The sequence below is a fragment of the Mastacembelus armatus genome, unplaced genomic scaffold (assembly GCF_900324485.2).
Source record: "Mastacembelus armatus unplaced genomic scaffold, fMasArm1.2, whole genome shotgun sequence".
NCBI classification, from domain to species: domain Eukaryota; kingdom Metazoa; phylum Chordata; class Actinopteri; order Synbranchiformes; family Mastacembelidae; genus Mastacembelus; species Mastacembelus armatus.
In genome coordinates, this window is record NW_022872917.1 from 53,643 (window position 1) to 77,373 (window position 23,731).

At 41.0% G+C, this 23,731-nt stretch overlaps 1 protein-coding gene across 3 annotated transcripts in view; it reads right to left on the reverse strand.

Moving 5' to 3' along the window:
• Positions 1-12,318: 12,318 nt before the first annotated feature.
• vps13c (vacuolar protein sorting 13 homolog C) overlaps positions 12,319-23,731 on the reverse strand; it is a 64,253-nt gene continuing 52,840 nt past the window's right edge. For 2 of the 3 annotated variants that reach the window (XM_026301233.1, XM_026301232.1), the window contains 12 exons: positions 23,478-23,608; positions 23,199-23,280; positions 22,013-22,126; positions 21,499-21,574; positions 20,663-20,826; positions 20,536-20,581; positions 19,804-19,927; positions 17,199-17,313; positions 13,685-13,776; positions 13,477-13,600; positions 13,115-13,195; positions 12,319-12,882 (listed from right to left, as the gene is read on the reverse strand). In XM_026301233.1, coding sequence (XP_026157018.1) covers positions 12,781-12,882; positions 13,115-13,195; positions 13,477-13,600; positions 13,685-13,776; positions 17,199-17,313; positions 19,804-19,927; positions 20,536-20,581; positions 20,663-20,826; positions 21,499-21,574; positions 22,013-22,126; positions 23,199-23,280; positions 23,478-23,608 — 1,251 coding nt within the window. In that variant the 3' untranslated portion in view covers positions 12,319-12,780. Of the gene's footprint in view, positions 12,883-13,114; positions 13,196-13,476; positions 13,601-13,684; positions 13,777-15,252; positions 15,873-17,198; positions 17,314-19,803; positions 19,928-20,535; positions 20,582-20,662; positions 20,827-21,498; positions 21,575-22,012; positions 22,127-23,198; positions 23,281-23,477; positions 23,609-23,731 lie in introns of those variants that run through there. The other variant, XM_026301234.1, reaches the window with a different exon arrangement.

A 23,731-nucleotide genomic window follows, 5' to 3' on the forward strand; every position in this document is an offset into this window, starting at 1 on the left:
CAGGGGCCCTGGGTCCACACTGACCACAGTCCAGTCAGACTGTTACAGGTGAGCAGGTGCAGATGACTAAAAACTTGCAATTACCTGTATGAAGATGGAAACATGCAGAAATCCAGTGTCCAACAGCTGTGACTCTTATTTCTCCGTCCTGTCAATGTCATAACAAACAAGTCAATGAAGCTTTAAAGCTTAAGGACTCTGTTAGATGACGCAGTCAGAAACATCCCTACATTTCCTGAACATAAAAGGACATTTCATATCTGCGCTTCCTAAAATAACAAAGTCAACATGACCTCTGACTTACACACACACACACACACACACACACACACACACACACACACACACACACACACACACAGAGGAAAACAGTAGAAGCTGTATTGCTTGATGATAGTAACCCAACAAACGGCCACTGTGGGATTCTGCTCTGTGGATAAGTTTAATTTGGGTCACTGGGTGGGGCATGAAAACACTTATTCAGTAATATAGACATTCATTTTTACAGACTGGACTTAGCTGGCCTTCACTCCTCATGATGTCATCATCCAGGGCTCTGTTCAGACCCATCAGACACCACCCAGCCCCCCATAGGCCCCCAGGTCACACCCTTTAAGCACTGCAGTGAAACATGTGATTGGACTGAGACTGACGCAGCATCTTGGCATCTTGTTTGATAGATTCATGTTTCGCATCACTGGACAGATTTAACACTGTCATACTCACGAAGCACAGTTTAAACAGGATCAGACCCAGAAATGTCTAATTGAGTCCACACTTGGTAAAAACCTGGCACCTACATTACCCACAATGCAGCTGGACCTCCAACTGTTAGGTGGCAGATTAGCGTCTGCTACGCAAAAATATTTTTTCTCAGGTTTATCGTATGCTACAATGTCAAACATAATAATTCAGTTCCATCTGTTTTCAGACGACTAAACTCTAAACATGGAGAGACACCTGACCAAACCCTGATACAACCTCTGATGTTTCTTTTCCTAATATGAACAACAGAGTGAAGCAGTAAAAACAGGACTATGTGGAAATACCCTTTATCAGATCTCATAAATCATGTGGTAACCCCTCCTCAGGCCCTGCCCTCTCCCGGTGGAGAGACAGACCATCCGGACTCCATCACTCACACTAACCACTGTTTTTAGTTTTATGAGTCTGTTTTAAATGGAGCTTTTGTATTAGAGTTACATTCCAGAGTTAAAGCCTCAGGTGAGATACAGAATCTGCATCAACATCTGTCATCAGCTGCAGTCACTACAACACTTACGTGTCCACTGAAAACCATGAATGTCCTCACCCAAAAAACCAACATGTTTCACATATGAGTCTAAATAAGCCAGAGGGCTCGAAGGAATAAGCTGTTCTATATGTTCACATTGTCCATCATCGTCCTGGTTCAACCTGCCATTAGGGCCTGGAGTACTGAAGGTGTAGCTCCTGCAGGAGCCGACTGGGCTGCTCTGTATCAACACAGTCCACTGGACTACTGGTTTTTATTGGAATCTACTGGTTTTTACTGGAGTCTGGTAGTTTTAATGGAGTCTGCTGGAGCCAATCCCAGCATGCAGTGCATACACAGAGACAAACTTAACTTAATTCCCTTACTAGTCCCACAATGGGGAAATTCCACCCAAAGTGCACACACACAGTAGTGAACACACAAACACACCGTGCACACACACCCGGGGCAGTGGGCAGCCAGTGCTGCGGCGCCCGGGGAGCAGTTGGGGGTCCGGTGCCTTGCTCAAGGGTCTCACCTCAGTCATGGTATTGAGAGTGGACAGGGCGCTGGACACATTCACATTAGAAATGAAAAGTCTTGCATCAGCGTTTGTACCATCAAGGTGCATAAACTGACAGAGGAGGCAGTTGCATCATCTACCCCTCTGTCTGCCCTGTAGGCAAGAGGTCAAGAGAACACTGCACCTTGCAGTAAGCTCAGGTAAAAACTTGTCAACCAGCTTGTTATTGGTCCAATATCCATTTTACTGTCTCCCCTACATACCTCTCCTTTACTTTACTGTTATGTTTTTAAGTGCCATTGTAAAACAACAGAAGACCTAAGGGTGTTTTCCTTTGGATTAGTTAGTGATGATCTGCTTCAGTGGGGTCAAAGGTCACAGTGTGTAAGCTGCAGTTTAGCAGAGTGAAGTGTCTGAACAGAGAGCTGAAAATCTGCATACAAGATCGAGGAGATGGAGAAAACTGTTATACAACTGTACATATGAGACATTAAAAGTTTAATCTGCTGTTCAAAAACCTTATATTTTGTATGAGACGTTAATGTGTGCAGATCAGCTCTGAGCTACAGTCCAACACAAAGCAGGGGAGAAGTCTTCTGATTCTCCATAAAAGCATCGGCCCAGTAGAAGCTCCAGCAGCGTTGCTGAGCAGATCAGGTTTCAATGGTCCACATTAAAAACATCTGTTCATTTGCTGTGGAGACATTTTCATGTGTAACACTGATCACTTCCTCTTGTTTTTCAGAATAAGAGCTTTACTTCCGTATGTCAGAGTAACAGGAGTGGTATGCCTTTACTGTGAAACAGTTAGAGGTTGTATTCAGACTTTGTGCTGGTGAGACACTTCTGAATTGAAAAGAGGTTGAAGAACAATTCAAAAAAACAAGGACTGATGTCATAACACATCCACATTATTACCTCAACAGAAAAACACCAGCAGCCCTCTCTCCCTTCCTGAAAAGATGAATCAGCCCTCATTCGTTTTTTTTTTTTCTGATGCCATTGCAGCGGACAAATGGGCGCTCAGTGTTTTTAGTATAAACCTCATGTTTTACATGAGAAACATATGGGGTGCGAGAGTTTCAGTTTGGATGACTTGAAGATGCTTCAGTGTGCAGCATGAATCCAACAGTCATTCCTCTGGCTCAAACTGGTGCTGGAAATTGGGTCAGGAATTTCAGGCTTGCGTGCTTCATCAATAACACAACCAGGTGAGTCAAGGAGTGAACAAAGATGCTGATAGATGAAAGCATGAACACCCTCAGTGATGACAGAAAACACTGAACGGCAGCTGTCTGACACCACACACCCTAACTACACAGTACTTCATCTCCAGCACTGGGGAGACGTTTTAGATTCTGATGCTGATACAAACGCTTCCAGAAATAATGTCATGAATACCTTATATTTATCAGTGCAGTAAAGACAGAAATCTTGAACCAGATCACTACTTGCTGCCCCCTTTGGTCTCCTCAGTCTACCACCAGTGCCTCTGTCCCTTTACGTGGTCCCAGGCTGAGTCCATGATGCTGAGATCAGGGCTCTGATGTAGGACTCCTGATTCTCTTGCTCTGAAAACATTTCTTTAAGACTCGGTTGCAGGTCTGGGCTCAGGGTCAGGCTGCAGGCTCAGCCTGGGACCATTCTGGTGGGAATAATTATGCACAAAACATTTACAGAGTACTGAATATTTTGTTGATTAAAAATGTAATTTAACCTGAGAACAAAAAACCTGTTTTGGTTTACCATGTTGGTCTTGATTTTTTAAGTTTTACATACATACATATCTTTTTTGTGTTCATCTACTTTGACTGGGTCAAAGTGTATATCAAATATTTCATAAATTAATGATCTTCTTAAAGATGAAGTGCTATTTTTTCTATTTCATCAAGGGTGAAACTGATAATAAAAAGACCTGATATGATGCCTGTTGTCATACCAGCAAATATCTTCATCCCTGTGACACCAGGTACAGGTAGTGCATGAGTCATAAATCCATCACATATGTCCGTAAGAAAGTCTAATATATGAATCTGAAGCAATGGTCTGTTGTTTTTACTGAGTATTCAGCAGACAAATGTTTTTCTACCATGTTCTTCTTACAAACACTTGGAGGTGTTTGTGGAGTCTCCAGTCAGCTGTAGGGTCATGCTGGATGTTCCTGTTTGGTCCAGTTCAAGCTGGTCTTTAAACAGAAACCGCTTCATATTTAGTCTGAGTCTGCTGCAGGGCAGCTAATCTAAACTGAGCTAACAGTCGCTGGGGGTGGAGAACATACCTGGGGGCCCAGTTAACCCTTGCACTGAGTTTTATTCTGAGTTCCCCACAGTCCACCCTTGCCTCTTTTTTCTTTGTTGATTTTACTTCCTACAGGATCTTTTCTTTCTGTTGCTGAGGTTCAGGGAGCACAAAATGCAAACAACCTGAGTCATTGAGGCTCAGGAACAGCACAACAAAGGGTCTGTAAGAGCAGAGATAATCAAAACTAAAAAGGCAAAGTCAACAACAAACCACCAAACAAGAACCAAAGGGAAACAAAAACAACAAGCAAACAAAGGTTGTCCAACATAACCAACAATATGGTGGAAGGAGAAGTGAACTACTAAATATGTCAGAAAGCTGATAAGTGATTAGTCTCATCTGACAGGCACTGGATCTAAAATCAGCTATGATCCACTCTAAGAGACACGATGTGACTTTAATTCCTGTGAAATAAAAGGAGAAATACATGAGTGGAAACTGCACCATGAGCTGAAGCTACTGTTATAAATAACTAAATATCCACCCACTTTTTTGTGAAAATTTGTTGAGTTTGACAAAAATGAAAATAACTTCAGGTGGGAAGTTAAATAGTCAACATGCTGGACTTATCAGGTCACACTTTCTGTTTCTGTGTAGAAATCGAACGTGCTCCTCTGCTCGGTCTCCGGCAGCTGGAAGTCATTACACCCTCCTCCCCCCACACAGCCTGGCTGTGTTTTTACCACAGTATAAATCCATTCAGGACACTGCCAGCAGACCCTGAGTCAGCTGTGTGGACTGCAGTGTTTACTGCTTCATTACAACAACCCACACACTGCTAACCAACCTGCAGGCAAGATGTAGAACAATCAGCTGACAAATTTTCACTGTGTATGATTGAGAGATAAATATATGATCCATGTGATGGAAGGTATTTAACCTACAGCAGCCTCAGCTGCTGAAAACTGTCAAAAACAGTCACACGACCAGGCAGTCTGAACACAACTGTTCTCCTGATTTACAGCAGTGGAACTTTCTGAGACACACAAGAAGAGAAGTGCCAAAGATTAAAATGTTTCTTATGTTTCCCTAAAATAATGATTAATTTCCACAGAACATGTGCAGTTTTACTGTTATTACTTTACCTTAAATATTTTACCTGCTCATCTAAACAGAAGATCAGATGGTGTAAAATTATAAGCCAAAGAGGGAAAGAATCTGAAGCGTCAAGTCACTTTATTAATACAGCCAATTATAGTTAATGTCTCTACAATGGACAGAAAACAACCTTTCTCAGAGCCTCAGCTCCAATAAAGAAAAACTCACCACAGTGAAAAAAGAAAGAAATTACTGTTCTCACACTATTTTTGTTCAGGAAATCTCCTGAAAAGTCTCAGGAAACAAAGTGCAATAGAGGTGCCTGTGCTTTTGAAAGAGAAATTAGTATAAAATTAGTCCCAGGTTTGTTTCTGATCCTGATCCTTCTGTATCTGGATTTGATTTAATGAGTGAAACCTCCAACAAAGAACAAACAGTGTCTCACTGCTGCTGTGCAAACCAGCTTCTGTTAAGGTTTATACACCAATAAAACCTGTAATTGTCAGACAACAGCAACATGAAAGCAAACTGCATGTGTTGTACTGGTTTAAGACTAGTTTAACTGCCAAATGAAACCAGTGTGACTGTACAAAAAGAAGGAAACAACAGAAGAAATTATGTTTGTATTAGACGACATAAAAACCTTTGATCCTTAGTTTAGAATAAAACTAAAGCATCAGGAGCTGGAAATCACCTGTGGGCTGTACCACAGAGGTACTTCACACATTCCTCATGAGAGCTGGCTCAACACAGACTACAGCCGAAATCAGCGATAACTAGGGCTTTGATGGTGGTCATGCATTAAATCTGTTAGGCTTGGCTTTCTGCTTCAAACTGTGTGTGTTCCCATAAAAAGGGGAGTTTCGTGCATGATTTCACCTGTCTTCTGCTCAAAAACACAAAAAGGCCCCCTCGCTGCCATATACTTTTAGTTCAGAGTAGGCAGTAATTATTATGGAGGCTACGAGGAGTTTAAAACCATTGGAACAGCCGAAAGCAGCAACACAGCAACTGCAAATAGGAGAAATGCTGGAAGAAAACTGCAGCCCCAGTTGATTAGTTTGGTGATCTATTAATTGACCTGCTCAGCATCTGTCAGTCCCTCCAGTATTTAGACAATTTATTCTGTCATTTATTTTTTAACAGAAGCACATTCATCACTTTTTAAAGACACTTTGACATATTTTAACACATCCCATCCTACAGGTGTCACCTTCACCTGCACTGTAGGGTTTGGGTTGGACAAAGTTGAGAAAAGGGGTCACAAAATACTCTTCCACAGAATATGTCCTTTCATACAAAAAAATATTTTAAAACAGGACAATAACCACAAACACCTAAACAGGGCTATGTCAGAGTGAAAGCTTTGCCATTACTCCTGTTTAGAGCTTCAGAAAAGAAATTTCAGCTAACCCACTAGCAACCATTTATTAGTAGCTCAAGTGTTTATCTTGAGATTCTGGCTACATTTTAAAGCAACTGTCTTGTTCAAGTTCATAGACGCAGAAGAAAGTTAATGTGACAGTGAAAGGGATTGAGAGAAAAGTCATCCATTACTCACCAAAAACATCAGAAATCTTCAAATTATCAGGTACAAATATGGGAAAACCTCCAGAGATGATCACCTTAGATGCAGCGCAAGCTCAGATGTCTGGAAATCAGGAAAACAGAAAACCAAGAGACTTTTGGTTTTGGCTGGAACTAAAGGCCAATTTCAGCACATTTGAAATTAGGATGATGATGAATAGATTTGTGATTTTTCTACCATGGCCCACTGGTAAACACAACTAATCTGAAAGCTTTGTTAGAACAAAGACAATTTTTGAACTACGTAGGGCTAACCCTAACCCACACAACACCATCAGCTTCATAGTGCATCCCACTGTGCAGAACAACAAGCCTATAATTTACTCATTACAGTTTATGAAGAGCAATCTTACTCTGAGGCAAGAAGAACCAGGAGTTCTGCAGCAGATGGTCTGACCCCCACAGGGCCCTGATCTGGGCAGTGTGGACAGTCTGGATCTACAGAAGAACTGCAGCAGCTTCTCAAAGGTGCTGCAAAATACCAGGAGAAACTGTGTGCATGTCCAACCAGAGAACTGCTGCTGGTTTAAGGGCAAATGGGAGAGCTGCAGATACTGATTAGATTTAGGTTTGTTCCCTGTACTGCACTTTGGATGAAGATCACTGATAATTGAAAAACTATTGATGTCATGTAGGTCTAACATCATTAGCAGCAACAGGTTTTTCAAAACCAACAAAAGTTTATATATTTGTCGATAGGTACCACTGGAGACATAAAAAATATTGCAAACTCCAAAGTTTTCCTTATACATGGTCTTATTCCAAAAGTAAATATGTTTAATAGATAAGTCCAGCTGTTCATCAAGCTTTTGTAAGAGGTTTTACACATCCGGATTACAGGCTCCCTTCCTGGCAGCTTCAGTGTAAGCAGTGAGGAAGAGCACTTGTCTAAGGCTGCTCTACAGGTCCCAGGTAGACCTCATCACAAATCTGTAGAACATGTGGTTAGCTAGCATATCTAAAGCATAATGAAGCTACTGCAAAGCCAGAATCTCTAGACAATATTTAACCGCAGCACAAGCACAGCTGCACAAAAGCCTGTTCAGCTAAATTGGGTTTTATATATGATTTAAGATGAGACTTGGAACAGAACCTGCTCCAGACCCGGTTTCGTTTGCAGCATCAGTCCCCCTCCTGATCCAGCCAGGCCACAACAGAATCACCTCTGGGTCTGTGAAAACCCATTTGGACACACTGTAACTCAGGTTATTAAACTAACAAAAACAACAGAATATAATTGAAATCAGAGGTTTATAAATAAAATCAGCATGTCAGAATACACATCACTTTTTTCAGTGGCTGATTCCCACATTAACAGTTTTGAACAATAAATAAAAGCTGAACCAACGTTGTGTTTGTGTGTCAGCCTCAGTGCAGTTACTGACCATGACCTCGACAGACAGGACACAATACAGCACCTCACCCCTTTATCCCATTTACACTCAAATACATTTTGCATCCTGAGGCAGTGTCAAAACAGACACAGAATAAAAATGTATCGTAACACACTTTCCCAATAATAGATAACACATCACAATGATTAGACAACCAATTCCCAATGCATCAGACCTTATGACAAAAATATCTTCTGAGTACTGTTTTATGGTTTGGGCACCTATTTACTGCAGTAGTTTCAGAGATCCACAAAAGAAGATGTCCCAGTCAGTCCAAACAAAACACGCTTTAAGCTTTTTACTTCTTACTCCCGACTTCTCTCACCTCTGGTTTATAAGTTTTGTTTTGTGGGTTATAAAACCACAACATTATGATCAGAGTAAGAAACACGAGGTCTGATTCTGGACTCATAAACCAGTTTGACATTCGCATAACACGTGTCTAGTGTATTCGCCTTTCTAGTATGATTTTCATTATAATGACAAAAGGGAGCTAATGTAATGTCTAAACTACATTGTTTAAATTCACTACAGATGATTCACTAGGGGAAAACAGAAAAAAATCTGCTGTAAATGTTTCAGTTAAATGAAGGATAAAGTAAACTGGAAGCTCTTCATCACTAACATCTGATTATAGTGAATGCAGCACTGCTGTAAACAGACTGAGGCCTCGGCAGGTCAGTGAACACCTCGCTGACTGTCTGTGTAAACAGACTGAGGTCTTAGCAGGTCAGTGAATGCCTCACCAACTGTCTACACTAAAATCATCTTTTAATCTTCTAGTCCTTAAAGCTTTTGAAAACAGGTGAAAGAATCTGAGAATCTCCAGGTCAAATGGTCTAATGGATACCCATGTAAATAAAGTTCTCATATGAAGATCTGATAAATAAAGTTTGGTTTGTGCTTGTTTGAACACCAGAACTGATGATTGATGAATTTCATAAAAAGTAAAAAAAAAAAAAAAAAAAAAATTGGTTTGTTTTCTCTGCAAACAGAGGTCACAGAAGGTGTCGGTGTCCTTGAGGAGGCTCCTGGTCACCCAAGACCTGTGATCACTTGCTGAAGGTTCAGAATTTCCTTGAGTTTCCTAAAAACGTCCTAAAGAGTCTGTTTTGAGGTCAGTGGGGTCACCTGAGGAACATGAGAAAATAGTTTCTGCTGTGTGTGTTTCTAATGGGCTGTGGAAAATAACGTTCCTCTGAGCCACAATCTGCTGCAGTTTTATGTTTCAAAAAGAAGAGCTGGTCAGGACGGAAATCCTTGAAGTCCAGGTTGTTCTCAGGGTCACTCAGTTTCTGCAGTTTCTTTTAGATGGACTGTCTGTGTGGTCTCTAAGAGGTTTCCAGGGGTTCATGAAGTGGAGCTTATCTACAAAATGAGGATCAGGTTAATTTCAGTGAAACACAGAGTTTCATCACAGATTTGTTTCCGTCAAACCAGCTGCATCGGGCCTGAAACACTGGTCTGAAAATCACACACCACATTTAAATTCAATGAAATCAAAAAAATTCCCTTGTGTCTATGAAAGGCTCTAAGTTCCTTGGAAATGAATCACACATGAAACCCACAACTGAACCAAATAAATGTTTGTGCAGAAGATCTGAGCTCTGATCAGAGGTCACTGTTGAGTTTTCTAACTGAAGCAACATTTTGATTTGCTCATGCCAAAGCAGAACAAACCTTTAGTCTACTGCTCCTCTTTTCAAAAACTTACCCTAAGAATTTAAAGGCCTACAGTTCCTGGCAGGTTTTGTCCTGATAAAGCTGTTTTTTCATGAAAGGCTGCAATACAGTTGCTAGGATCCCTGAGGTTGAGGGATGACTTCATCTGGATGTAGTCTGTACATCAGCAGCTTGTGGAATCTTAGATCACCATCTCTGATGAGAGCTCAGCATTCATGGGACCAGACACACCCACGACTCTGGTGAGAAATGTGAAAATGGAGGGAACAAAAGGAAAAAGATACAAAAGTGACAGACAAGTTAGCAGATAAATACATATGGATTATTTATAGCTGATCAACAAAACCCAGCAAGAGAGAACTCGAGGTGATGCCAAAATCAAACACAGATGAGGTCACAGCAAGCAAACTAGGAGGAAGTACAAAAACAAATACAAAACTGAGAAGGTAATCCACACAGGTTCACATGAAGCATGAATATCAGCCACCCTATGACATGGAAGCACAATGGATGAGCTGGTAGAAGACAGGAAAAAAACAGGAACAGGTTTGGAACTGTGACAGAGGTCAAGTGGAAAACCTTAGATACACCAGTCAGTCCTCTTGTTTTCAGCATCTGCTGTTTGTTTGACTTAGATGAACCTCATCCATCCTGTCTCATATCTGTGTTCACCCCAGCTAATTTCCCACCATGTATTTCCTACAGTTCATTTGCACATACACAGTTCATTGTCACTGGGTCTCTGAAGGAAAATAAATAAATGTGGATGGGTGCAGCATCAGCAGTGACATGGGTGTTGTTCCGGATCATGGTGGCAAAGGCAGATCTGATCCTGAAGGCAGAGCTTTTAACGCACCGGTTGATGTACTGGTTGTTCCATAAACTAATTTCACCTTCAAATGGTGATATCTTGCCCAGTAGACCTCAATCAACCTGAACGTCAAACAGGAACAAAAGGAAACTGATAAAAACAGTCACATGACGTTAACCTGCAGATATGAGTCTTCACTTCTTGTCTCATCTGTGCAGGAATAGGAAATCATCGGTCTGTTGCTGTGGAAACCATAAATCAGCGTGTTTCCGTGGAGACAGGATGAGCAGCGGTATATCAGCTGACAGACATCCTGAAATGAAGTTTGTTAATCTGAGAGGAAACATCAAAATTTAACCCTTTCTGTTGGCTGCTGCTTTCATTCTGATAGGCAGTAAATAAAGCATATAACAGCCTGTAAACAACAGTTAGTAAGCAGTCTGAGTTTCTGTCACCACCCTGTCATAATGAAACAACTGAATTTGCCCAACAGCCCTTTCTGTCCTCAGCTCAGACAGTTTTAGGGTTTTCCTGCTTTAATGTGTTTAAATAAACTTTATCAAATCTACGTTGACATTTTTTAAATTTCCTCTCAACAAATTGGTCACCTAAAACAATTTGTCTTTTTATGAGCTTATTTAAAAATTGGCAGTGTGTTTATCTTTTTCTTACAGGAATTAAGTTGGAATGAACTGAGTTTTGCTCATGGATGGAAGCTTCATCTGAAAAACATCAGAAGGTGGACATTGAACATGGGGGTCAAAGGTCTGTAGAAGGAAACCAGTCGACTGTCACCATGACCACAAACCAGGCAGGAAACATCTGACTAAACTTGTCTGACATTTTTCAGAAAAACATTTAATCTGAGGATACTGATAATTTATTGTATAAACCTGTTTCTGTTTTGAGTCTGACAGAACTTCCACCCACTTTTTCTATTCTTACCACATAGAGAACCCAGCAGCACAACCTGAGACACCATGGGCAAATCTGTCAGAGTGAGGAGTTTCGATTTTATAACCAGTTCAAAAGGAGGAAACAGAGGCTGCAGAACTTCATTCAGAATCTGCTGTTTTACGTTTCCTTCAGTGTCACAGTGATCCAGGGACCAGTTCAGCTGCTTTTAATCAGACACTGACTTCATAAATCAAGGCAGTGAAAATGACTACATTCAAATCAGTGCCCTGTCTGTGCTGGTATTAATACACGTGGATCATGCTGCTGATGAATTCTTATTAAATTTAGGCTTGACTGAAAATCCAGTGAAGGTCTTTTGGTGACATTTATTTTCTAAATATATTAATAATTACATCAGAACAAATACTTTCATGAGCTGCTGATCAAACTGTTTTTGGTTGGAGGAATATTTCGGCATTAGCATCCAACTGAATTACTGCTGTTATGGAATAAATGATGAGCTTATTAGAACTTTAGTTGCTTTTGTTGAAGACTGTATGAATGTGGTCTGTGAATAAAGTGGAGGTTGTGTCACTCTGCCCAGCAGATGTCACCAAATCTCAACTGTATTGCGCTCAGGTCCGTTCCCCCCAGACACTGATATAAAGACAACAGACAAAGATGCTGAAAATAAAAGAAACTGTTTCATGTCACTTAGTATCTTTAAGTCAGAGTGAATACTTCACAGTAAACACATAGGTTTGTTCTTCATGAAAAACAGTTTCATTCTGCAGGTAAAACTTGAATTTAAGAAAAGAAATTTGTGAAATACAGTGAATCAACAACTTGATGAAATTGTATTTTTTCTTTATTTTCATACCTTTAAGTGCTTATTTACCTGAAGAACAACAGCATATATTTATTACTAATAATTCAGTAAATATCCTTCTAGTGCAACATGTTTTTATGGCGTCATCATGTGACAAAATACTTTCAACCCTCAAACAGACTCATCAAAAAATTCAAATCAAATAAAATGAAAAAAAAAAAAAACAAAACGGTAGATTTCTTTAAAGTTTTCATCTACATTAACGGTTATCAACACGACGACAGTCACGATGATTGGACCTTTATGGCTTGCAAGCCTGCTCTGACTGGACAGTTCCACCTGACAGGGATTTGTGTCGGCAGTCAAAGTCGAGGACCAATCACACATCTTAATATAGTTCCACTTTAACATGTTATTGTTTTACTGTAATTAGAAATTTAATGTAAAGAAACACACAAAAACTGCTGCTGACAGGAAGTGACCTCACTGTTTGCTGTTCAGCTTCAGGAAGCGCTGTGACTTCTGTCTCACCATCCAGTGCTGCTGCTGAGCTACCTGAGCCTCGGATATCGCCACCTGCAGCTTCTGTTGGCAACCATGGAAAGTAGGTCAGGGTGGGACCACACGCAAACACAGAAGTAAACACACAAACACACACCCACAAACTCATATTTCTGTCTTTATTAGGACACTCAGACATATTGCATTTCCTAGACGCTAACATCACAACTAAATGCACAACCCTAACCCTAAAACCAGGTTTAAACCCTCAAACAGGCATCTATCCTCTATCCCCCCCACAAACCCACACACACACCTGAGCAGTGTGCGAGTCTCTGAGCACAATACTCCTCACTGGTGCCTCATTTCTCTTTGGCAGCTTCAATGTCTGTTGCTCCTGAAATGCACCAGGACAAATAAACAAACAAAAGTTGTCTGGCATGTAAAACACATTAAAACATCTGTGACTGGCTGGTTTTCCCCTCAGATAGAAAAGAGTTTCGAATGATGAAACATAAAAAGTCCATCATGAAACATCAACCTGTCCTCACATTAGTTTATTTTCCTCGGTATTAACACACCTGACACAGGTGCGTCACACCTTCATTCTGTGAGAATATTTCAGGTTTATCATAAGCTCATCTGTTTTCCACGTTCATTTTATGTTAGCTTTGGTACCTTGCAATAGATGCTCAGCTCAGATCCCGTCACAGCTGGAGGACGATAGAAGTTCTCAAACAAACACTCCCACTCTTTGTTAAAGTGACCCACAAAGTCGATCTCCTTCACACACATGACCCTCCTACACAACACAAACAAAAACATAAAACAACACCACATAAAGATGCATTAATGGTCTCTGGGAGTTTTGCTTGAGGGCCCATACTTGTTGGTGATGAGGATGGTGGTCTTTCTGTGTCCAGGATACTGGCAATGATCTCTGAACACTTCACCTTCCAGTTGTTTGATCTCTGAACGCTGAAAACACAAACACAAAATGTTCAGACACACCAGAAAGCACACGCACTAACATTTATTTTTCTCCTACAATTGCACAGGGTCTTGAATCAGACCTTTCAGAAGTTTCTTCAACCCCATCCCAACATCGACTCCAACATCCAACTGCAAGATTTTTCAGTTCATGTAAGGTTTTAAGCCCTTAGGCTGTAACCACACAAGATGTCGTCACAGTCTGGGACGTTTTTGTAATGTTGATTTGCATTGCAAACCGCCTTGTGCAGAAAAAACACCGACCTTATAGGTGTTTTTTTTTGTCCAGTGAGACGGATTGACAGGTGCTGCTGAACAAGTACAAACACTGGTTACAATGTCAACAGGAACAGCGGGTCTGCTTGGGATTTCGGTTATTTTAATTCATTTAAACTGCAATAGTCTACAGGTCTTGGTTTATGTTCAGCTAATGTTGGCTCACTTTCAGGTTGTCAACAACAGCTTGTCACAGTGTTCCCAAGTCATCTTAAAATAAGCCCTGAAGCAGGTGAAGCTGCTGGTTCTTCACGATTACTCCTCTTCCCGAGGGTCTCACATGCCCACATGGACCTCTGTTTCCTCTGTCCAACATGTCTGACAAGAGCCTCTCCCCTCCTCCCACCAACACACCGAGACAGAGACTGGTTCACTCTAAAGACCAGAAACCAAAACAAAAGAGGAGCAATGTAGTACTTGTCGTCCAGTGTGAGGAAGAAAGCTCAGAACTCTACATTGGAGAAACCAAACAACCACTCAACAGGAGGATGGTTCAGCACAGGAGGAGTAGCTCCTCAGGGCCACAGTCAGCTGAGCACCTCCATTTAAAGGAGACAGGACACTCATTTGAAGACAGTGATGGACACATTTTGGACAGATGGTTTGAGAGAGGAGTCAGAGAAGCTATATATGTCCAAGTGGAAAAACCCTCCCTTAACAGGGGTGGAGGGCTCAGACATAACCTGTCTTCAATCTACCAGGCTACCCTTTCATCTGTTCCCAGGAAATTAAGGAACAAATCAGATGTTTCCCAGGAAGGACACACTCTGCAGCCAGTTGGTGAATCAGAGAGGTCACGAGTCCACCATTAGGATGACTCAAGATCTCGAACCAACTTCCCTCAGACCAAACAAGCCATTAGAAGTCCAGCTGCCCTGACTCAGCTTCTAGAGAACTCAGAGAACTAAGTCCCACATTGGGGATTAATGTGTTACGATGAGCTCTGACCAGGTTGACGAACAGGTTAATACTCATTAAGGTGAGGGAGAAACTCTGCACCATGGATTAGTAGAAATAATGTGCCTATTTCACCTCACGGCACAGTGGTGACCAGAGGTGGCATTATATTTACATGATAGCTTTAGGGCCTAACCTCCTGTATGTGTAGGGTGACCCTACCCCCCCACCTCCTGTATGTGTCTGATATTTAAAGACAAACAGCTCATAGACCTAAGAAAAGCAAGTGTGAGTGAACACTGGTTTTATTAAATTTGATTTTGAACAGAAACGTCACAGACGTCACACAAACGTTAAGTTCAACACAAACACAATAAAGTTAGAGGTCATAGGTCATGCAGACAGATGCAAATATCAGACAATGATAGAAAAAAATGTCATCACAAAGACAGAAATAATCATTAAATGTGAATTAAAATGTGATGCTACAGTTTTTGACAAAATATTGATAATATCTACCACAGGTAATACCTTATGACAGCTTTCTAATAAAATTATTTCCATTTATGTTATTCTTGTTTTAAATAAATTATAATGGCTATTATGAAAATGATGTAAACAATTAAAAAACATGAATTCAGTTTTTTGAAACTGAAAAACAAATGTCTTATCTACAAAAACTTAAACTGTAAAAATGTTTGAGGTATAAGATATTAGTTTTGTCATGCATAGAAACCTGATTTATCTCAGCATGATGTTCATAGACTGACATAAATATATAACAATATTTATAGATTATTGAAGAAATGCTAATATCTACTGTATAGACAGATTGAATATAGTTTTCAGTGTGTTAAAAGCACTTAAATGATCAAGTTGATCCACCCAAACACTGTTCACTGCTCGTCCGGCTGCATGTGACAGAAAAAAGGGAGAAGAAGAAGCAAAGGAGTCAGAAGAAGAAACAAGAACAAACCATGAAGAGCTGTGTGTTCAAAATCTAAATTGTACCTATCTAAATATATCTAATTATATCTATTAACCAGCATTGATAAGAAACAAACCATCTTTTCTGTGTTTTCCAGCAAACAGAAAAAGATACGGTCGGACGTCATGCTGTGTGTTAACAATGTGGAAGCAGTGATGTCAAAGAAGTGTCATTACTGGGGGCACAGTTTGCAGGAGGAAGGTTCACCAGTTCATTGTTTCCAGGATTTATTGAAGGAGCAGAGTTTATGGGGGACTGCAATGACCAGGGGACTGCAATTGTATTTGCTGTTTTATGATACACGTTTTTACAGGAGCAATATAAATAAAAGTTATTATTATTTGCTCTGTGAATATCCATGTTATGTCCTGGTTAGGGTGAGGATATATTCAATCCATTCATCCTTCATGATACCCCCTTATCCCTAACCAGGGTCACAGGGATCTGCTGGATCCCCAGCTCTCTTTGGGTGAAAGGCAGGTGTACACCCTGGACAGGCAGATGTTCCCTCATGTCAAATAATTCAACACAGGAGCTGTTACTGCTTACATGCACCCTTCTGTTTTGGGGAACACATGACCAGTGCAGTTTCTAGACATAGCACCTGAAGCCAGTTGCTTAAAGGACTCTGACTGAATTTAGGCTATAGGATTGGATCAAATCTTGAATATGGGTTGTTTAAAAAAACAAACAAAAAAAGTGTAGTAAAATGAGATTGGGTTAATAAACAATAATATTATAATATTGTTTATTGTATGAATGGGTAAACAGAAATATGCCCTTATTTGTTATTTAAGGGTGTGATGTGCTGATGTATGGCTTATTCATTGCCAAATAAAAACAACAAATAATAAAATGAGCCTGGTTTAGGTAACCCAGTCCGGGCCTTGATCTGGATCAAACTTTTAGTTTGTGTGGTTGAAAAGTTTTTAGTAGGAACGGGATATCTTTGATGTGGAAAGTCAGGATTATTCTGATCCAGCAGTGACAATACAATGTACAAAATGTACAATTTTAAAACTCGTGAACTAATATATGGTGCAATTTTAGAGTTCGGTGAGGTTGATCATATCCAATGTTCTTTTGAAAAACACAAAAATGACATGGATTACCTGATCCTGGAGTGCAAAACCTGGACCGTTCTGATCCAGATTACACTGAACAACTGGCCCCTGAAGCTCAGTGAGCTCAGTGCAGGTGACAACAGTTGTTTCCATGTTGTTAGAGAAACACAATAAACAAGCCAAACCTGGAAAAGGTCAAAACCCTGCGACTCCGTCAGGTCGTACGGTCGGATGATCCCGTCCTCCCTTATAAGACGCACTGGCCGAAGTTTCATCACTTCCTCTGTTGACTCCGCCGCTCTGAGAACACACACACAGTTCGGTTACCTGCTGTAAACTTTGACACCCACCTCCACCTGAGTTACAGTAAAATCTTCTGAACAGAAACTCTGTTGTCTACCCAACATTGTATCAAAGTTGGCTGAGATGAAACAGTTTACTCTGTCGAAGCTCATTTACTTCACACACTGGGAATAAAGCTGAAATGTTGTGTATACGCCATGCTGGGGAGGAGGACCAGACCAGAACAGCTTAAGTCGCTCACTGATTTATTGATTTAAATAAACTGAACTTTAAAGATCAAACCACATTCAGACTGATACTGGCTCATTTTTTAATGCACACGATGCTGTTAAGAAGCTTCTTTCAGGTGGGATATCTCACCTTTCATGACCTCTACAGTGATAGCATGAAACGATAACATTCATCAGGTTATCATGAAGTGACTGATGTGTCACATGACAGGTGGATCCTCCGTACTGAGGAGGAGGATGAAGATCATTGATGTTGCTTGGAAATGTTTTAGGAACAGAAGCAGGAGGCGAAGGCAACAGCAGATTTACTGAAACATGAACATTTAAATAATTTTATTTACCAGAAGCTGCTGTTTGATTTAATTTATTTAATGATCCGTGTGGTAACGTTCTGCTCATATGGACATTATATGATGTTTGACAGCTGGAATTATATAACAAAGAGGACTGAATTAAAAAGACTCAGTCAAATATATTAACCTGATGGGGGTTTAATACAACTTCAAAAAGAAAAACTATACAGAGGGTTAGGGTTAGAGTTAAGGTAAGAATATGGAAATCGTTTACAGTACTAATTTACAAAATATTAGCTTGTACTGTCATATATTTACATATATGCCATTTTCATAGTATTTAGTTGTACATAAAAATGTAACAGTAATGCAGTTTTCTCTCTGATGCAGCTTTAAATAAACATCTGGGGAACTCCCTGCCAAATAAAGTGGTTTCTCCTCATCAGTGTTAATCAGAAAGTTAGGGTCACTGTCAGCCTGTCAATCATTCTGTCAGCCAATCCCTGAGGAGACCAGGTGATGTTTCTGTCTCAGTGGACCAACGCACAGATGGCAGGTTATAGTAACTGCAAGTCACAGAGGCTCATTCCCACTAACGACTGTCGATTCGACTTGTTAGTTTGACTAAAAGATAAAGGTTACTGCGGTCTAAAAATCTGGGGAACCTTTGAATTAGTGCCTGATTGGTCACTGGTTGTTGCTTTGCTGAAAATGTCACTCAGAAAATCATGTGATATGTCAGATTTATTGACGTTAGTAAACAAATGAAAGGACTGCTTATGTAGAGAGCGAAGACCAGAGTCCGGCACCGGGTCGAGCGCCAGCATTTACCCGACACAGATAAACAGTACCAGGTAAAACAGTGTGTCTATAACAATTCAGAGGTACAGGAAAGGGTAAAACTGGACTAAATGCAGGTGGGCAGCACCAGGTCCAATGAATCTAAATTCTGTATTAATATGAATAAAGTTTCTTTGTTTCTATCTATAAGAATAAAAAAAAACAAAGTCACAGCTTCTATTTAATATCAAACCCAGTGACATCCTGTTAAAGACACAGGGTCTTTTATGAACATGCCAACACAGATAGCATTAAGCAATATATATGTAGGGAGGGGCAGATTCTGTGGTGCACTTGTACCCCTGCTGGCCCCCCTGTTAAATGGGTCCTGCTTTAATTAAACATTCATTAGTCCATGTAAGAATTCCACATTACCGTTATAATTAAAGCAAATGTGATGAGACATTAATTTATATGGAGGTTTGTGGGGCAGGAAATTTGGGCCAGTCTGGGACATCACACTGTCGTCACCTGACAACCCCCTGACTCCAGGTGACTCTTCAGGGGCGTGACCTCTACACTCATGATGGGGGTAAGGCTTACAGAGGGGTGGAGCTAGCAGCAGTGTTAATGATGGACGTTGTGATGAGCACGAATCATAAACAAAACAATTTTTTTATTTGTGACACGATGCAACAACTTACCGTCCGTCTGCTGCAGCCTGACAACAACATGCAAACATACAAAGTGCTAAAGCTCAACTCCTTCATGTCACTGCTTTGATCTGGACAGACACCTGCTAATTTGGATCCAGAGTAGAACCTATAATTAAATTCAGGTTCTGAATAATCCTACTGAACCCCATAACACTTGCAGAAGAATTAGAGAGGTTTAATTTAACTACCAGATGACTTCACATAAGCAGTGATGAAGGAACTCAGCTTTAATGTAAAATACTCACACACCAAAATAAAAAGAAAAACAGTAACAGAAAACAAAGCAGATGTGAAAATTAGTGAGCAGATAAGAAGAACAGAGGAGACAACACATTATGATGCACACAGATAGAAATTCTTTACTAAGCAAAGTGCTAGAAACAAACTATGTGCAAATAAAGTCACAAAGAGACTATCTGAGGATTAAAACACAAATGTATTGAAAGTTAAAATGTGGTCAACTTGTACCTCTGAATGCCCTGGAAGGTACTGCTGGCCATGTCCACGATGCCACCAGTCGGGCGAGCCACCACTCCCACCAAACCTTTACCAATGCCTTTAAAGAAACCTGCTGCCCCCTCCTTCTTTGCTCCTGAAGACAGCCGGACAGAGAGACGTGAAGACAGAAACAGATGTATGGGGACAGACACATTAGAACAGATGAGATCTGACTTCATAGAAAATGAAGAGCAGTAGCTCAGAATCACAGACGACTGTTGTTCTACCACTGAATGGTCAGAAGTACATTCATACACATTTTGGAAGAAAACTGACACCAAAATATCAAATGTGAGGTGGACAAAAACAGAAAGATAAAACTTGATGGTTTAGTTGTTCTATTTCATAAAAACATGAGAGAAGGTATAAGCTGCATGAACAGTTAACCTTCTCTGTCAGGCCTTCCTTCGTCATCAATCATGAATTTTGTCTTTTCAGTGCTTTTAAGCATTTTATGCCTTTGTCACAGGGAGATAACGGCAAAATAATGGAGAGAGATGCAAAAAGAAATACCCATGGCCAGATTCAAACTGGGGGCATGAATATCTGCTCTGAAAACCCAACATGCCTTCTTACGTCACTTCATTACCATCATTTAGTTACAGTTTTTTCAACGTACCTAAACATTTTAAGTACTTTGGTCAACATGTGCATTGTACAGATATACCACCCTATTTAAATCAGTAGCAGAAGAACATTTACCTTCCACAGGTTTGGTGACAATGCCTGTGACTCCACCAACAACCCCCTGCAGAGACAAAACTATTAGTGAATTTCATCAGTAGATTGTTTTTCTGTAATCGCTCAGCCAGCACCAGCCCTTCTGTACCTTCAGAAGTCCTTTTCCTCCTTTAGCCAGACTCTCTCCAAAGTCTCTGGGGGGTCGGTTCATTTCCTCCCGCCGCTTCTGTTGGTACTCTTTGTCCATGGTGATGGCTGCCAGACCTTTGCCCACCGAACCCGTGATTCTGGAAACCATACCAGCTGCACCACCTGCAAGTTTATGGTTTAGGAGTAAGAAATAATCTGCTGATCACAGAACTCCAACTTATCAGTGCCCCTGGAAACCATCATGTTATCAGAACAGTCCTCAGGTTTATCATCACACTCCTCCAAGTCAGACTCACACAGTCTTTTAGAAACAGGATTGATCCAGCTGAACCAAGGATTTTTGAGCCACACATTGTTCTTTCTCCAAAACCTGGTGTTAACGTTACCCACAGTGCATTTGGACGCCTGACAGTCAGGTTGGTGACTGTGTTGTGTTATGCTAGTTGCAACGCATGTTTCCTGCAGCAGAGATGCCTAGATTTGTGTTTACTTTGCTAACGTGCAGCCTGCAGATCACCACCCATTTATGAGCCATCACACAGCTCTCTGGCTTTAAATGCTCATTTTAAAACTACTTCCAAACATCTGTAGTGGAATACTATGTTGGAAAATCATCAGAGTTCAAAGTTGAAGTCCCAAAAGTTCAGATGATTGAAGTTCATTAAATTTTAAAAGAAGACAATTAGGCATGTTCCTGCTGTGATCAGAAATGTTTCAATGTGACTTAATTGCAGTATTTTTTTCTCTTAACAGCAACTGGCAGCTCCTTTTACATTGTGGTGTGGTGCTTTATGTCCTTTTATCAGTTTTGTGGGTTTTCTTACAGCTTCTTACCAACAGTGTGACCCAACAGGCTTCGGACTCCAATCACAAAACCTTCAGCAAACTCCTCTGGACCCTGCACAGCTCCCTGACAAACACATCAGCAGTTATATTTATTATTGTTATTTCTATAGTGTTGCGATGTCACACAAGCTCAAGGTTTCAACATGTGACGAACTTATTTAGGAAGTCTCCCAGAGGCTGAGTCAGGGCAGCGGGACTTGTAGTTGTTAAATGGAAACGTTTCACCATCCAAGTGGCTTCTTGTGTCTTTTATTTTTGTGTCTGGTCTTTCATGTGGACAAGTCTGTCTCAGTATATTAGTGGGTCTGAAGTGAACCGGTATATGGTGCTTCCCAAAGATCCTCTTAAACCTCTCTGACCCAGCCTGTTCTCTTCTGATGCCCACATAAGCAGTGAAACGTTTCAAGAACTGAAGTCCAGCTTACTCAGGGTCTAGAAGACTTCACACATCATAGCTCTAAAAAAAATGACTCATCCATATCTCAGGATATATTTGTGTTACCTGGAAAGGTTCGTAGAAGAAGGCCTCCACCCCCTCAGACAGACCACGGATCAGTCCAAATGGGTTTCCCAGGACATCCAAACCCAGAACGAGAACATACATCTGCTTCAGGAACTGTGGCCAAACACAAAACATTCTTACATCGCAGGTCTTGAAATCCTTTCAAACAAAGTTCAGTCACCACCTGTCATAGGATCAATGTTTAAGCAGAGAGATGTTCAAATTGTTTCATTTCTTAGAAGCATGAAATGAAAAATACCCACAATTTAACACAGATGAAGCAGCTTGACACCGTTTAAGCATCAAGGAAAACTTGGTGTTCTCTTTCATCTACATGGTGTTGCAGCCAAGTGTCTGTACGAGCAACAGGAATTAAAGAGGAGAAATTTTAAAAAATGGCTACAAGTGTCCATTTGCGGGTAGCTCAAGTGCTTCTTCTCTTCTACTTCTTCTTCCTGAGAGATGATTTTTGGGGGGTCTCAGCTGTTTTGCATGAGTCCATATGACAATCCCCGGAGTCACATGACAGCCTGGAGTAAATGGGGGCATCAGGACCCTCAGTGGTATCTGGTGGTTGAGCTGTTTGTCACATGTCTTCTGTCACTCCCCATCAAACCAGCTGTTTTCTCTAACCAACCCTGGGACATTGCTGTCCTCGGGGTCTGGTCTTTCAGGGGAGGTGGCTGATGAGTCTCCACCTGACCTGTTTGTCTTTCTGCATTGAACTCGATCAGCAGGTGTTTCTGTCGGTGCTTCGTCCCTGCGGTGGACCATCTGCAATGCTCTGTTCTGCTGGTTGTTGGCTGTCATCTTTACAGTGTGCTTCAGCAGCACATACACCTGAAGGAAGCTTTAAAAGCTGGTAGCTGCCCAAACTGGGTTCTCATCAAAACTAAATCAGCGAGGAGGAGCAGAAGAGCTGAAACACTGCCCTCTCCTACATGGCTGCATTGTCTGATAAACTCAGGAGGAACTGTTTTTTTTTTTTCAGGGAAACCCTTTTCTCATATGTTTCAACTCTTATTGTCCCGATGGTCCAATGGAGTCACAACACTTCTGAGCTCAGTCAGTGGATTTGACACCATTAGTTTCCTGCTAAACAGCTAAAGAGGTCTGTCAAAATCTCTTGGCTCGTGGCTAAAACAGCATGGGCAAGCATTAATTAACAGTCAGCATGAAATGTTACCTGTTCAGTGTAGTGTCGGACCACTGCCCACATCAGCTTCTCTTTACGGTAAAACTGGTACTTCACCTCAAAGAAAGCCAGTCTGACAGAGAAACAAGCATCAAACACAACACTGATCTCCACATAATGATCATTTTTTCTTACAGAACAAAACATCCAGCATTTCCCCAGAGTTCAGACCGAAGGGTTCACACTGAACTCATGGTTTTTACTCATGATAGAGCAGCTCTACCATACATCTCTGTAAACTCCTGGAAACACTGAGTTGGAGGGTCTCACTTGAAGATGAGGTCGTCGACATCGGTCAGCGTGGCTCCAATACTTTTCAGCAGCAGGTTGAGAGACTGAACAGCTGCTGTCTCCTGAGCGGAGTCATCACCGCTGGAGCCCAGAGACAAACTGAGATGCAGCTAAAATATAAAAAGAGACAGTGCAAGTCTTAAACAGGTTCGTATTTTTCCCCTTTTCAGACTGACAGGATGTGGAGTGAGCAGTGTGATGATGTACAGAAGTCAAGAAGCAGAGGTATAGAC